Here is a 16507-nt window from a genome sequence, read left to right as displayed (position 1 = left end):
ATTACATTTAATTGCTGTCATGCATTGCTGTGTAAGTATTTGTTGCACCGATTTCCAACATCTTGCAAATTAACTTAACAGTCAGCTTTAAGTGTGGACATCTTCATTGCTGTCATTACACTTTTCTATTTAAAATAGTCTTCCCTTGTTTCCTGAGTGGAGTCAGCACTAAAAGTGTTCACTTCTGAGATCCTGTTTGAATGTCCAATATTTTGGTACTGTAGCTATTTTCAACATTAGTTCCATACTCCATAAACCCACATAAGAGGGGAAAGAGAAGTGACTCAACGGCATTATGTGCAGGAACATATGGTAGAAATTAAACTGAGGTAGAAATTGCCATAAATAAATTTGCTTTTTAGAGAAAAAGTCGCTACAAACAAACAAATGAAGAAATGATAGTGTTTGGCAGATGCCTAGATTGCAATAAAACCGCTTGGGTAAACAATTCTCTAAACCTGGACCTTTAAAACCATATGAAGGCCATGTGTGCATCCCAGATGACAGCCTATCCCTAATGTAGTGCACTACTATAACAAGGAATAGGGTTTGATTTAGTATGCAGCTCATGATTATCATTTCATGGTGGAATTTCTCTGGAACCAGAGACAATGAAACTGAGACTGAACCATAACAAAACAGTGAATGTCATTCCCTGTCTAACCAATCGCTTCACCCCAGACCAGGTCATGGTGATGCCTGCCATTTCTGTGCACAAACACCTACAAATCATCCACCAACAACAAGCACACATGGACGGCTTGAGGATGTTGTGGCTATAGGAACAAGGAGGTATATGTATTTGGTACAGATCACTCAACACAAACTATACCTAGATAAAATTGCCTTAGTCTCAAGGTAATGTGTGCAGTATATGAAATGTCTTACAAGGTTGCAGCCTAAGGCCTACAACATTATAGCTAGTGCTGCTTCTTTTTGATTCCCTAAATGTCAGTCATCACCGATGTATTGCATTTAACATTTTACAACTATCCTGAACAAAAATATAAACGCAACATGTAGTGTTGGTCCCATGTTTCATTAGCTGAAATAAAAGATCCCAGAAATGTTCCTATGCACAAAAAGCTTATTTCTCTAACATTTTGCGCACAAATTTGTTTATATCCCTGTTAGTGAGAATTTCTCCTTTGCCAAGATAATCCATCCACTTGACTGGTGTGGCATATCAAGAAGCTGATTAAACAGCATGATCATTATACAGGTGCACCTTACACTGGGGACAATAAAAGGCCACTCTAAAACGTGCAGTTTTGTCACACAACACAATGCCATCAATGACTCAAGGTTTGAAGGAGCATGCAATTGGCATGCTGACTGCAGGAATGTCCACTAGAGCTGTTGCCAGAGAATTTAATGTTAATTTCTCTACCATAAGCCACCTCCCAATGTAATTTTAGAGAATTTGGCAATATGTACAACCGGCCTCACAACCACATGGAACCACGCCAGCCCAGGACCTCCACATCCGGCTTCACCTGCAGGATCGTCTGAGACCAGCCACCCGGACAGCTGATGAAGCTGAGGAGTATTTTTGTCTGTAATAACGCCCTTTTGTAGGGGAAAAATAATTCTGATTGGCTGGGCCTGGCTCTCCAGTGGGTGGACCTGACTCACAAGTAGGTGGGCATATGCCTTCCCAGGCATACCGATGGCTGCACCCCTGCCTAGTCATGTGAAATTCATAGATTAAGACCTAATGAATTTATTTGAATTGATTTTGAAATTGTTGCATGCTGCGTTTATATTTTTGTTAAGTATAAACTCAGCCGTGGGCAGATGGTCGGAGGGACGCAACATCATTATAATCATTTGTACACTGCAAATTGACCACAACTAAGCCCAAAAATAGTTTTTATTTGAAAATAATCATTTAATACCTTAATTACTGTCACGCCGTGACTGGGGGGGTTTCTAGTTATTATTTTCTATGTGGGGATCTAGTTTCGTTTTTCTATGTTGGTGTTTGGTATGATTCTCAATTAGAGGCAGCTGGCTATCGTTGTCTCTAATTGGGGATCATATTTAAGTAGCATTTTTTCCACCTGTGTTTTATGGGATATTGTTTTGAGTTAGTGTATGTTACACCTCTTTGTTACGGTTTGTTGTTTGTTTCGTTCTATGTTCTTTTGGTGCGTTTCTAATAAATAATATGTGGAAACAATATCGCGCTGCAGCTTGGTCCGATAATTATTCCAGCGAACGTGACAATTACATTGAACACCATCACGTCTCTTTTTTTATTCATTGGAATACTTTCATTCTAAATAAAGTTTTTTTGACTAAAAACATTGCCCCTAAATAATCCCTTTACGGGCCTGTTGCCAACCCCTGCTTTACAATATCTCTGAATCATTTAAAATATGTTGGAAGATGTACATAAAAATCCAACAGCCAACTCATTTGTCATTCGGCAGTGTGACGAGACAACGGCATTCCCTGGATGCTAGCATGGTACCCATATGGCAGGAGCTTTCTGGGAAAAAATATATTCAGTCCTGTGTTTTTCAGTGTCGTGAATTACCTGGGTGCTGATGTATCTGTTTCCATCTGTTGCCTCCACTGTCAGGCTGTAATTTGATTTTGATTCTGCATGGAGGGGTTTGGCTAAAATGACGGTTCCACTGCCCTTGCCTACATCGAAGCGGCTGTCAGCGTTGCCACCTGTTATCAGTGTAATGAGAAGTGACAGTGGATTAAATTAACGTTTCCCTTTCTCTCAACAGGAGACATATAGAGCTTTTTTTGGATGCATTGTCTTCTATGCTTAAGAGTAAACCCATATAATCCTATTTAATCTTATTCTATTTGATAACAACACCACAAGAGAGTGGACAAATGTCAAAAATAGACATACACAATTTTATTTAATCAACGATGTTAAATTTTTCTATGAAATCTGTACAAGTTGGGCATTCTGAGAAAGCATCACAAAGCCTAACAAAGAACAGGAGGTAGATAACAAGATCTGGGTAATCTCTGCAGCAGATACCTTCTGCAGTACACGTCAAGTCGCAAGCCATTTGAGCGATGTGAAACACTTCTTTAGCGTGCATGTCTCCTTGCCAATTAAAGAGAAATCCGCAGAGGGTGAGAGAAAGAGGAGAGTTTGAATGGAGGAGCAGAACAGAAGAGAGATCAATTTGTCAGTTGTAGGACAGTTAATTAGTGCAGGAGAAGAGGTAAAGAGAAAGAGAAGTGAACAACGTCTAACGGGTTGTTATCTAGCAAGCCTTACTTCTAACAGGGGTTGTTATCTAGCAAGCCTTACTTCTAACAGGGGTTGTTATCTAGCAAGCCTTACTTCTAACAGGGTTTGTTATCTAGCAAGCCTTACTTCTAACAGGGGTTGTTATCTAGCAAGCCTTACTTCTAACAGGGGTTGTTATCTAGCAAGCCTTACTTCTAACAGGGGTTGTTATCTAGCAAGCCTTACTTCTAACAGGGGTTGTTATCTAGCAAGCCTTACTTCTAACAGAGGTTGTTATCTAGCAAGCCTTACTTCTAACAGGGGTTGTTATCTAGCAAGCCTTACTTCTAACAGGGTTTGTTATCTAGCAAGCCTTACTTCTAACAGGGGTTGTTACCTAGCAAGCCTTACTTCTAACAGGGGTTGTTATCTAGCAAGCCTTACTTCTAACAGGGGTTGTTATCTAGCAAGCCTTACTTCTAACAGGGGTTGTTATCTAGCAAGCCTTACTTCTAACAGGGGTTGTTATCTAGCAAGCCTTACTTCTATCAGGGGTTGTTATCTAGCAAGCCTTACTTCTAACAGGGGTTGTTATCTAGCAAGCCTTATTTCTAACAGGGGTTGTTATCTAGCAAACCTTATTTCTGACATGGGCTGTTACCTAGCAAACCTTTGGGAAATTAAGCCTAAAGACTTCAACATAGCAGCTCAAGTTTTTACAGAATAATGGTGACATCAACAATAGTAACCCACATTCACACATTTTCTGCATGGGAAATGATTAATGTGCTGGGTTCCTGTCATTTTGATGCAGACAGGTGAGTCTTGAAAAACAAATGTGTGTTACTGGTTACCGGTGATTTGGAACCAGACAGGTGAGTCTGGAAACACTAATGTGTGTTACTGGTTACCAGTGATTTGGAACCAGACAGGTGAGTCTGGAAACACTAATGTGTGTTACTGGTTACCTGTGATTTGGAACCAGACAGGTGAGTCTGGAAACACTAATGTGTGTTACTGGTTACCTGTGATTTGGAACCAGACAGGTGAGTCTGGAAACACTAATGTGTGTTACTGGTTACCTGTGATTTGGAACCAGACAGGTGAGTCTGGAAACACTAATGTGTGTTACTGGTTACCGGTGATTTGGAACCAGACAGGTGAGTCTGGAAACACTAATGTGTGTTACTGGTTACCGGTGATTTGGAACCAGACAGGTGAGTCTGGAAACACTAATGTGTGTTACTGGTTACCGGTGATTTGGAACCAGACAGGTGAGTCTGGAAACACTAATGTGTGTTACTGGTTACCTGTGATTTGGAACCAGACAGGTGAGTCTGGAAACACTAATGTGTGTTACTGGTTACCTGTGATTTGGAACCAGACAGGTGAGTCTGGAAACACTAATGTGTGTTACTGGTTACCGGTGATTTGGAACCAGACAGGTGAGTCTGGAAACACTAATGTGTGTTACTGGTTACCGGTGATTTGGAACCAGACAGGTGAGTCTGGAAACACTAATGTGTGTTACAGGTTACCGGTGATTTGGAACCAGACAGGTGAGTCTGGAAACACTAATGTGTGTTACTGGTTACCGGTGATTTGGAACCAGACAGGTGAGTCTGGAAACACTAATGTGTGTTACTGGTTACCTGTGATTTGGAACCAGACAGGTGAGTCTGGAAACACTAATGTGTGTTACTGGTTACCTGTGATTTGGAACCAGACAGGTGAGTCTGGAAACACTAATGTGTGTTACTGGTTACCGGTGATTTGGAACCAGACAGGTGAGTCTGGAAACACTAATGTGTGTTACTGGTTACCGGTGATTTGGAACCAGACAGGTGAGTCTGGAAACACTAATGTGTTTACTGGTTACCGGTGATTTGGAACCAGACAGGTGAGTCTGGAAACACTAATGTGTGTTACTGGTTACCGGTGATTTGGAACCAGACAGGTGAGTCTGGAAACACTAATGTGTGTTACTGGTTACCGGTGATTTGGAACCAGACAGGTGAGTCTGGAAACACTAATGTGTGTTACTGGTTACCTGTGATTTGGAACCAGACAGGTGAGTCTGGAAACACTAATGTGTGTTACTGGTTACCGGTGATTTGGAACCAGACAGGTGAGTCTGGAAACACTAATGTGTGTTACTGGTTACCGGTGATTTGGAACCAGACAGGTGAGTCTGGAAACACTAATGTGTGTTACTGGTTACCTGTGATTTGGAAACAGACAGGTGAGTCTGGAAACACTAATGTGTGTTACTGGTTACCGGTGATTTGGAAACAGACAGGTGAGTCTGGAAACACTAATGTGTGTTACTGGTTACCGGTGATTTGGAACCAGACAGGTGAGTCTAGAAACACTAATGTGTGTTACTGGTTACCGGTGATTTGGAACCAGACAGGTGAGTCTGGAAACACTAATGTGTGTTACTGGTTACCGGTGATTTGGAACCAGACAGGTGAGTCTGGAAACACTAATGTGTGTTACTGGTTACCGGTGATTTGGAACCAGACAGGTGAGTCTGGAAACACTAATGTGTGTTACTGGTTACCTGTGATTTGGAACCAGACAGGTGCGTCTATGGGTTGGGTGGAGATGACCCCCACCATGTGAGCCACTGGGTCAGTCTCCATGACAGAGAAGACGAGGGAGGTCTCTTCAAACACCAAGGGCTCAGAGGAGGGCTCAGGCCTCACGATCCACTCAATGTGCAGCCGACAGGTTGAGGACCTTTGGGGTCTCCCGTTGTCCACCACTTTCATCTGGGCAACGGCACAACATGGGAGAGCAAGGGATAATAACTGGGTTATTAACAGAAATACTTAAGGTGCTGCCTTGTGCTAAATGGACATAATACATGTTATACATCAGTAGCACCTTGAGCAGACTTAATACACGTTATACATCAGTATTATGCTGAGCAGACTTAATACACGTTATACATCAGTATTATGCTGAGCAGACTTAATACACGTTATACATCAGTATTATGCTGAGCAGACTTAATACACGTTATACATCAGTAGCATGTTGAGTAGACTTAATACACGTTATACATCAGTAGCATGTTGAGTAGACTTAATACACATGTTATACATCAGTAGCATGTTGAGTAGACTTAATACACATGTTATACATCAGTAGCATGTTGAGTAGACTTAATACACATGTTATACATCAGTAGCATGCTGAGTAGACTTAATACACGTTATACATCAGTATTATGCTGAGCAGACTTAATACACATGTTATACATCAGTAGCATGCTGAGCAGACTTAATACACGTTATACATCAGTATTATGCTGAGCAGACTTAATACACATGTTATACATCAGTAGCATGTTGAGCAGACTTAATACACATGTTATACATCAGTAGCATGCTAAGCAGACTTAATACACATGTTATACATCAGTAGCATGTTGAGCAGACTTAATACACATTATACATCAGTAGCATGTTGAGTAGACTTAATACACATGTTATACATCAGTATTATGCTGAGCAGACTTAATACACATGTTATACATCAGTAGCATGTTGAGCAGACTTAATACACATGTTATACATCAGTAGCATGTTGAGCAGACTTAATACACATGTTATACATCAGTAGCATGTTGAGCAGAATTAATACACGTTATACATCAGTAGCATGCTGAGCAGACTTAATACACATGTTATACATCAGTAGCATGTTGAGCAGAATTAATACACGTTATACATCAGTAGCATGTTGAGCAGACTTAATACACATGTTATACATCAGTAGCATGTTGAGCAGACTTAATACACATGTTATACATCAGTAGCACGTTGAGCAGACTTAATACACATGTTATACATCAGTAGCATGTTGAGCAGACTTAATACACATGTTATACATCAGTAGCATGCTGAGCAGACTTAATACACGTTATACATCAGTAGCATGTTGAGCAGGCTTAATACACATGTTATACATCAGTAGCATGCTGAGCAGACTTAATACACATGTTATACATCAGTAGCATGTTGAGCAGACTTAATACACATGTTATACATCAGTAGCATGCTGAGCAGACTTAATACACGTTATACATCAGTAGCATGTTGAGCAGACTTAATACACATGTTATACATCAGTAGCATGCTGAGCAGACTTAATACACATGTTATACATCAGTAGCATGTTGAGCAGACTTAATACACATGTTATACATCAGTAGCATGCTGAGCAGACTTAATACACATGTTATACATCAGTAGCATGCTGAGCAGAATTAATACACATGTTATACATCAGTAGCATGTTGAGCAGAATTGATACACATGTTATACATCAGTAGCATGTTGAGCAGACTTAATACACGTTATACATCAGTAGCACGTTGAGCAGACTTAATACACATGTTATACATCAGTAGCATGCTGAGCAGACTTAATACACATTATACATCAGTAGCATGTTGAGTAGACTTAATACACATGTTATACATCAGTAGCATGTTGAGCAGAATTAATACACATGTTATACATCAGTAGCATGCTGAGCAGACTTAATATACATGTTATACATCAGTAGCATGCTGAGCAGACTTAATACACGTTATACATCAGTAGCATGTTGAGCAGACTTAATACAGATGTTATACATCAGTAGCATGTTGAGTAGACTTAATACACATGTTATACATCAGTAGCATGTTGAGCAGAATTAATACACATGTTATACATCAGTAGCATGCTGAGCAGACTTAATACGCATGTTATACATCAGTAGCATGTTGAGCAGAATTAATACACATGTTATACATCAGTAGCATGCTGAGCAGACTTAATACACATGTTATACATCAGTAGCATGTTGAGCAGAATTAATACACATGTTATACATCAGTAGCATGCTGAGCAGACTTAATACACATGTTATACATCAGTAGCATGTTGAGCAGAATTAATACACATGTTATACATCAGTAGCATGCTGAGCAGACTTAATACGCATGTTATACATCAGTAGCATGCTGAGCAGACTTAATACACATGTTGAGCATACATATTGCATGTCTTTAACTAGTTCATATTTAAACACAAAGTTTGACGCTGCAGGCTGGTGCTGAATGGCTATAAAAATATGATAGATAATTGAATACATTTCATTGCTAAACAGATGTAATACCACAGTAGCTACTGTAACAAGCTGTACAGACTTACTGTAAGGATGGCATGCTGTCCTGCCGAGACAACCTCTCTGGAGAACACATGGCCAGTTTGGGGTTCGATGAAGAACCTCCCCTGCTCGTCTCCCCCCTCGATGCTGTAGGACACCTCAGCGTTGGGGCCCGTGTCTCTGTCAGAGGCGATCACTCTGTAGATTGGCTCGCTCTTAGTAACCCCCCTCCTCTCTGTTGGTCGCTCCCTGTCTCCATTTGACCTGTCCCTGTCTGACCTGTCCCTGTCCCTCTCTGGAAGCTGGACCTTATAGATCTTCTCCAGGAACTGTGGGGTGTTGTCGTTCTCATCCTGCACTCTCACCACCACCCGGACAGCTGTGGACCTGGCTGGCACGCCCTTGTCTGTTACTGTGATCTGGGAGTGAGGAAGGAGGGGAAGGGTCAAGCAAGCATTAGGTGTCACTTTTACAGGATGTTAGATATTCATATTTTGATTAATTGGATATTGATTTCCAGAACGTCCAATAGGATGATGCTACGTATAAAAGATGGTTCACCTCCAGTGTATGTTCCTCTTGCTGCTCTCTGTCCAGTTTTCTGGAAGTGGTTGTCACCAAACCTGTCAGGTCAGATATCAAACACAGACTGTATTAATACAGTCATGATCTACATGTAAGATAATCCTGTGTTCTTGCAAAACTCCCATTTGCATCACTGATATTGTGGGTTAATGTTATTCAAAGGCAAATGAACATGGGTATGTTTCAGAGGCATAGAATGTTTGTGTGTTGTACCCAGTACATGTAGCTCCACCCAGCTCTGAGGAGCTGGAATAGACCTTCAGACATGTTCTACTTTATATATGGTCCTTAAACACTGGGCCATAAACACAGGTTTTATACACAAATTCATGCACATAAGCCCAAAGAAATTAACCACTTCCAATAGAACAAGTTTGTGCCATATTCTGAGGAAAGGAAAACTGTTTTTTCCCAAGACTTAACGGGATGCTTGTTAGGTTAAATGTGGAGTCCACTTGCCCATTGAAACCACATAAACGATGGCTGTTTTGTGTACTATGTATGATTAGCAGTGTGAAAAAATACATTTTGTAAGCCAAGCCTGTTGATAGCATAGCATTATGTTAGTTATGCAGGGGGAAAGTCCACCACAACATAGGGCTGGGAAGGTTCTTGATTGCTACTTGAATTAACAATGAAGTAACTAAATAATGACATAATGGAAGTAACTTATTTTTCTCAGCAGTTATAGTATAAAGAAACAAGCCAGGATTTACTGTATCAGAGGGAAAATACATTCTAATACTGTAGCTAAGGATAGGTAACCTATTATAGGTCTACAGACTACAGTAGCAATGTCTGGAAATTGTTAGAGAAGGAATCCATTTCCTACTTGGTTGGATCTGTTCTCCACTGGGTCTTTTTTGGTAAAAACGCCGACATTGTTCTCAACCTGATATAGTCCCTGTCCCAAATGGCACCCTATTACCTACATAGTGCACTCCTTTTGATCAGAGCTCTGGCCAAAAGTAAGTGCACGATATAGGGAATAGGGTGCCATTGGGGAGCGGTATGAAGCTGGTTGATTTACAATGAAAGGGCTTTTTCATGGTCAGTAAACCCTGTTGGCTGGGTGCACAAGGGCTTTTTCATGGTCAGTAAACCCTATTGGCTGAGTAAACCCTGTTGGCTGGGTGCACAAGGGCTTTTTCATGGTCAGTAAACCCTGTTGGCTGGGTGCACAAGGGCTTTCTCATGGTCAGTAAACCCTGTTGGCTGGGTGCACAAGGGCTTTTTCATGGTCAGTAAACCCTATTGGCTGAGTGCACAAGGGCTTTCTCATGGTCAGTAAACCCTGTTGGCTTTCTCATGGTCAGTAAACCCTGTTGGCTGGGTGCACAAGGGCTTTCTCATGGTCAGTAAACCCTGTTGGCTGGGTGCACAAGGGCTTTCTCATGGTCAGTAAACCCTGTTGGCTGGGTGCACAAGTGCTTTCTCATGGACACAACAGAAAATAGTCTAGTGTTAGAAATAAACTAAATGACATGGTGTGGCCATCAAGCTCTAGCCTGGTCCCAGATCTGTATTTGCATTAGCCAAGTCCTTTGACTGTTTCATGACATTACAAGGAGTTGGCTAAACAAGCACAGATATGGGACCAGGCTCACCCAGATGACATGAAACACAGAGATATATGCTGGACAGACAGCAACACTATCTGTACACTGGACTAGCAATGTTAGATTTACTTTACAGGGAGTGCTGCCATAAAACTTTGCATAACAGGAGCGCTTCCATGAGAAGAGTTCGTACTGAGTGAGATGTCTATGCAAACTGAAAATGTTCATGTTTAAATCAGCCTACTGTCCAAAACTTTTCAGGGATGTTGCGCTTGTTATGACATCAAATGGTTTACAGTATAATGAAAAGTACAACACTTTGGCTAATGATGACGCAATAGGACAGTCTCACACAAAGATCAGTGTGTAACAATAAAAAGCATAGTGAGGATCTTCTTTCAAAAGTTTTGAGCTTATGCCACGACCGTTTGTGGTAGATGGTGGCAGATTGTGGTAAATTGCGTAATTCTGGCAACAATGGCTGACACTTAAATAACGTGCCATAGAATTCTGCGGTACCCCGCTATCTGTGCTGCAGTACACCGCAACTTTTAAAGGAAGAACCACTGTAAAAATGCATGAATAGTGTTTAGGATTGCACCCGTCTGGTGGTCGATGCTGAAGAATCCCTGTGGGTTCCCGCTGGTTATCTTATAGTCGAACTGGTCACTGTTCCCAGAGTCAGGGTCCAGCGCCTCCACCTGGATAACAGAAGGGGAGAGAACATTCAGCAACTCTCGGAGGACAGTGGAAGTTTATAAAAGTGCTTCTTTAAAAGTACGTCTAGAAGTATGGACCTGGATAACAGATACATCCTTGGGGGAATTCTCCATGACCTCAGGATAATAGACTGGCTCGGAGGTCTGTGGTGCGTTGTCGTTGACATCTTCAACCTGAATAATAAATAATCATACATTTGATTTGGAACACAAATGTCATTGAAAAACAATCGCAAAGTGCTACATGTGTATTAAGATAAATAAAAAAGAGAGACATGGACAAAAAAGAACACAATCCAACAATAAACTAACCTCAATGTAGACCTCCATAAAGGACGACTGAGGCACCACAGCTAGGTCGGTGCCATAGATAGTCAGCCAGTAATGATTGGTGGTCTCATGGTCTAAAAGCTCCTGTGTCTGTATGACACCTGTGAGGAGAAAGAGAAGAAGCATGTTTCATGTCGGTCACAGTTTGGGATGAGCTTCCACTGAGCAAGGCATCACTGGGAACTCTGGTCTCACACATGGCTCGAGATCCCAGCTCTGTGCTCTCTACTTTACATAGCAAAGATTACAGGATGAAAGTCCAGATATAAGTCAAAAACATAATTGAAAATGCAAAGTAAGTTCAAGAATAACCCGGTTTTAAATAACTCAGTGATAAAGGGTTGTGTTGGCCTAAAGGGACAAATGTTTTATCCAAACAAGAAAATATATGAAGACCATTTTTGCATTCACCTGGTTACAACATGCAATATATAGTACATTTCAATGCTATAGCAGGGTTAGGTTTAAAGGTTATCATTTTAAAAAGAAGAAATCTCTTACCACTCTCTTCATCTATGGTGAATACTCTGAGGCCTGATCCGTCCCTTATAGAATAGCGTATTTCTCCAGCTCTACCTTGGTCATTGTCTTGTGCTGTAACTGTCATTATAGTTGTGCCAATAGGAGCATCTTCTCTCACACTTCCCTTATCCACAAAGGAGGCAAACCGAGGCTGGTGCAGATTCTCATCCACATCTACTATGTAGACTTCAATAAAACATGTGCAGGACAACGACTCAGGTTTCCCTTTATCCTTGGCTCTGGCTGTCAGGTTATACACCTGTCTCCTCTCAAAGTCCAGGGTCCTTAATATACGAACAGCACCGTTTGTTTTATCAACATCAAAGTCTCCATCTCCATTGTCCAGCAGGCTGAAATGGACCTGTCCAGACTGACCTTGGTCAGGGTCATGGGCCTGTAGCCAGACCACCACCGCCCCTAACGGGAGGTCCTCCCGCACCTTCACGCGCTGGTGGAGGGGAAAGAACCTAGGAGGGTTGTCATTGACATCCTCTAACACTATCTTCAGAGATACTGTAGAAACCATCTGAGGTTCATCAACTGCCTGATCACAGGCCACAACTTTTAGGATAATAGTTGGGTGTAGCTCCCGGTCCAATGGACTTTTAACCTTCACCAATCCCGTCTGGTCATCTATGACAAAGTGATCAGACTCAGCCATCAATGAATACCTGATGATTCTGTTGGCCCCTAAATCTTTATCTGTGGCATCAACCTGAATGACAGCTGTTCCTACGTCTGTATCCTCCCTTATCGATACAGAGTAGCTATTCTGGAGGAAGTTTGGGCTGTTGTCATTTGAATCCAGGACATTGATCTGTAAGACATGTGACGCTGACCGCTGTGGTGTTCCCAGATCATACACAGTGATGTTGAGAGTATATTGATCCATTATTTCTCTGTCTAATGGCTCCATAATCTTTAGCCAACCCGTGTCCATTTCAATCATGAAACGACTCTCAACATCTCCTCCAGATATCACAAACATCAATGTTCCACTGAAGCCATGGTCTGCGTCTATGGCACTTAGATGAGCTATCCTCATCCCAACTTGTAGGTCCTCTTTAACCTCAATGAACTTAGGAGTAGAGTCCACAAAGTGAGGAAAATAATTATTGATTGAATGAATGTCCTCAAAATGATCTTCTCTTTGAGAGTGTGGCATGGTGCCAAGAAGCAGCTTCTCAGCCATACGCCCAACCACTCCTGTATCCACACACTTTTCAAAGACGGCTCCTGAACCAGACAGGACTGTGATGTTCACAAACATTGGCTTACCTGACGTCTCCCCATCGTTGGCACTAATTTGTAAGGAGTGGAAGGACAACCTGGAAGCCTCGCCATCATATAAGGGCAACTTGAGTGATAACAGCCCAGTGTCTGGTGTCAAGTCAAAAAGACCAAGGCTGTTACCATCTATGACTACATGCTGAACCCCTTCCATGTCGTCTGCATCGATAGCAGACACTGTGACTATCTGCTCACCCACCCTGTAGTATCTTGGTAAGCTCACTTCACAGTCAACCTTCTCAAACAAGGGCTCATTGTCATTAAGGTTGTTGAGTGTAATAGAAACTGGAGTCTCCACTTCACGACGGAAAGGAGAGCCCCAATCTGAAGCTCTGACTCGGAGGTTGTAAACCCTTGGCATCTTTTCATAGTCCAATTCCCTGGCAGTGCTGATGACACCTGTGAAGTAATCTATGGTAAAAGGTTGTGGTGGGTTTACATTGGCGATGGTGTAAGTAACGTAACCATTCTCTCCTTCATCCATGTCGCTGGCACTGACCGTGAGGATGCTGGTCCCCACTGGTACATTTTCATTGACATTGCCTTTGTAGGACGGTTGCTGAAAAACCGGTGCATTATTATTTACATCAATCACGTTGATGACCACCCTGGTTGATGCTTGTTCTTGGTTATTAATAATCACCTCAAAGTCATACTTGCTGGCACAGTCAGCTTGGATAGCTGCAGTTGTTGTTATCAAGCCTGTGTTTGAATTAATAGTGAAAGGATGAGTGATCTGTTGGATCTTGGGGTATTTGATGGAGTATTTCAACATGGGGTGATTAGGCATAGCTCTCACCATTACAACAGAAGTGTTGGGCGGGGAAAATTCTGTCAGGTTGACTCTGTAAATGTTTTTTTCAAATGTAGGAGCCCTTACATCAACACGTGGGGATCTCACTCTAATGACTTCAGCGGAGGAGAACTGTGGTGGGCTACCTTTATCCTCGGCCTGTAGTGTAAGATTGCATCCAAACTGACAACTATCCCAGTCCACATCCTTAATGGCTTTGACCCTGTATTCTTTTCCACCAGGGCTGGTTTTCACTGCCCTAAACTGCTGGAGTGGGTCCCCAGCTACTATACTCAGTGATGCTATCTCACCATTAGGCCCTTGATCATTGTCTTCCACGGTTACTAGAGCATATGTAGGGTCAGTGTCTGTGGCTGATGGAGCGAAGGGAACAGCTGTGAGGACGGGAGCGTGGTCATTGGCCTGCAGTACCCTGACCGTCAGCTTGGCTGTGCTGCTGAAGCCACTGCTCCCATAGAGTTTCATGCCCCGATCTACAGCCAAGACATCCATCTCAAACAGCCTCCGCTCAGCGTAATCCAGCCTGGCCATGAGAGTAATCACCCCACTGGTAGGATGAATGGCAAACATGTGGGTGTGTTCTCCTCCCAAGCTGAAATAGTACTCTGCATTTGAGCCGACGTCGGCATCGGTGGCGGTGACTCTCACAATGCTAGTTCTGATGTCAGCGTGTTCAGGCACGGAAACAGTGTAGGAGGTTGGTGAGAAAAGAGGCCGGAGATCATTGGTGTCCAGAACTCGCACTTGAACTCTTGTTTGAGCGACAGCGTTGGTGCTCCATTTTAGTGCTTTGACTCTCAGTGAGTAGTGCTCCTTCACTTCCCTGTTGAGTATAGCAGAGCTGCCTCCTTTGGTCCTAATTCGCAGGAAACTGAAGTCTCCCAGTACATATTCTTCAGCCTTGAATAAAACCTCTCCATCTCCAGATTCTATTTTGTATTGAATGTCCCAGGATGGGTCTGTGATGTATATTCCCATTTTAATTGGGCATTCTACATAGCTTTTAGCAGCTGAGTTTTCATATATAGTGGTATTGTATACTGTTTGTGTAAATTGAAATGGTGATGTCTGCTGTCCAGGTATTCCTGAGCAACTCCATAAGATCTGCACAACAATTACTGTGAAGAGCTTTCCCATGTTGGCATCGTATATCAACATAGTTCCTAAAAAAATACAAATAATAATGACTCAAGTGTGAATAAATTGCAGTTGGATGTATGTTTTGAGAACTACTATGCTTAGGTATGCTGCCAACTTAAACCAAATCCCCAAATCCAATTAAACATTTCAAGAGTATCTTAAATAAATCCCACGGCCGACAGTAAATCGCTCTGGGTAAGATCCGTCTGCTAAATGACAAAAATGTCTAAATGTAGGATAATAGAGCACTCACACGCAGGCACTCTAACAGGCATAACACAAGTCAACTAGAATTGTTCTGTTGCAAGCTACACTTGAGATCATTTGAGAGGAAGACTATAAATAGCCTACTGTAAATTATTGTCAAGAGGCTTTTTCAATTAATCCACTTCTCAAGTAAGATTTTTAAGCAAATGCATCATTTATAACAGAATGTGCAAATTAACATCAATACTCTGAAAACGATTGCTGGGTAATTAGCCTACAGAAAGCCCTACATGGAAACTCACCTTCTCACAACTTTCTGCTACTCAAGTAGTTGCCAACATTCCTTGTTGCCAAAACAACACGAATTTGAACAGGAATACTGCAAACTGAATTTATCTGAAGACATGTTTTATTCTTTAATATCTAAAGGAAGAGTGTATTTCGAAGTCGTTAATGAGTCAGAGATTACAGTCCAATTGTTGGCTCCTCACTCTGAATGAGCGGCTCGAGCGCAGCAGCAGCAGTGTGGGATACGCCTGCACTGCAAGAAGTGACGTACTTCAAGCTCGAGCGCTCGTTCTTGTCTGAAAGAATACTTACAGCAGTGAGGTAATACGAATGCCAGACAATGGATGGAGTTGGCAATACAGCACAGAACTTTTAAAAATGAAATCTTGCCCGACACCCACCTATGAGCGTGCACTGATAATGTTATCAAGCTATTTGATATTTACAGACGGGCAGCCAGGTTCGACTTTCCCTTCCTTGGCATTTGATCGGTGTCAAGGCGAACGGCAGACACCCATCTTGTGTTTTTTGCATAGAAAATACCCACACAAATAAGATTTTTACCACAATTAACTGATTTTCGGTCAAAAGTAAAATATTGTATCAGGTATTATGAATAAAATAGTATAATTGCATTTATATGTTTCTGTTCACTGTCAGGTAAAGTCTATATCTGGGC

General features: G+C 41.9%; 1 protein-coding gene across 1 annotated transcript in view; it reads right to left on the bottom strand.

Annotated features, from left to right (window-relative positions):
- Positions 1-15330, bottom strand: part of LOC115129252 (protocadherin Fat 1-like) — a 45885-nt gene extending 30555 nt beyond the window's left edge. The window contains exons 1-8 of the mRNA XM_029659398.2: positions 12069-15330; positions 11550-11668; positions 11316-11411; positions 11120-11219; positions 8936-8997; positions 8419-8793; positions 5772-5982; positions 2543-2682 (exon numbers count right to left, since the gene is read on the bottom strand). Of these exons, the coding sequence (XP_029515258.2) occupies positions 2543-2682; positions 5772-5982; positions 8419-8793; positions 8936-8997; positions 11120-11219; positions 11316-11411; positions 11550-11668; positions 12069-15330 (4365 nt within the window). The remainder of the gene's footprint in view (positions 1-2542; positions 2683-5771; positions 5983-8418; positions 8794-8935; positions 8998-11119; positions 11220-11315; positions 11412-11549; positions 11669-12068) is intronic.
- Positions 15331-16507: the final 1177 nt, after the last annotated feature.

Source organism: Oncorhynchus nerka, linkage group LG5 (assembly GCF_034236695.1).
Source record: "Oncorhynchus nerka isolate Pitt River linkage group LG5, Oner_Uvic_2.0, whole genome shotgun sequence".
In the NCBI taxonomy this organism is placed as follows: Eukaryota; Metazoa; Chordata; class Actinopteri; order Salmoniformes; family Salmonidae; genus Oncorhynchus; species Oncorhynchus nerka.
The sequence above is the reverse complement of the archived record's forward strand: the minus strand, read 5'-3'. Positions and strand labels throughout refer to the sequence as shown.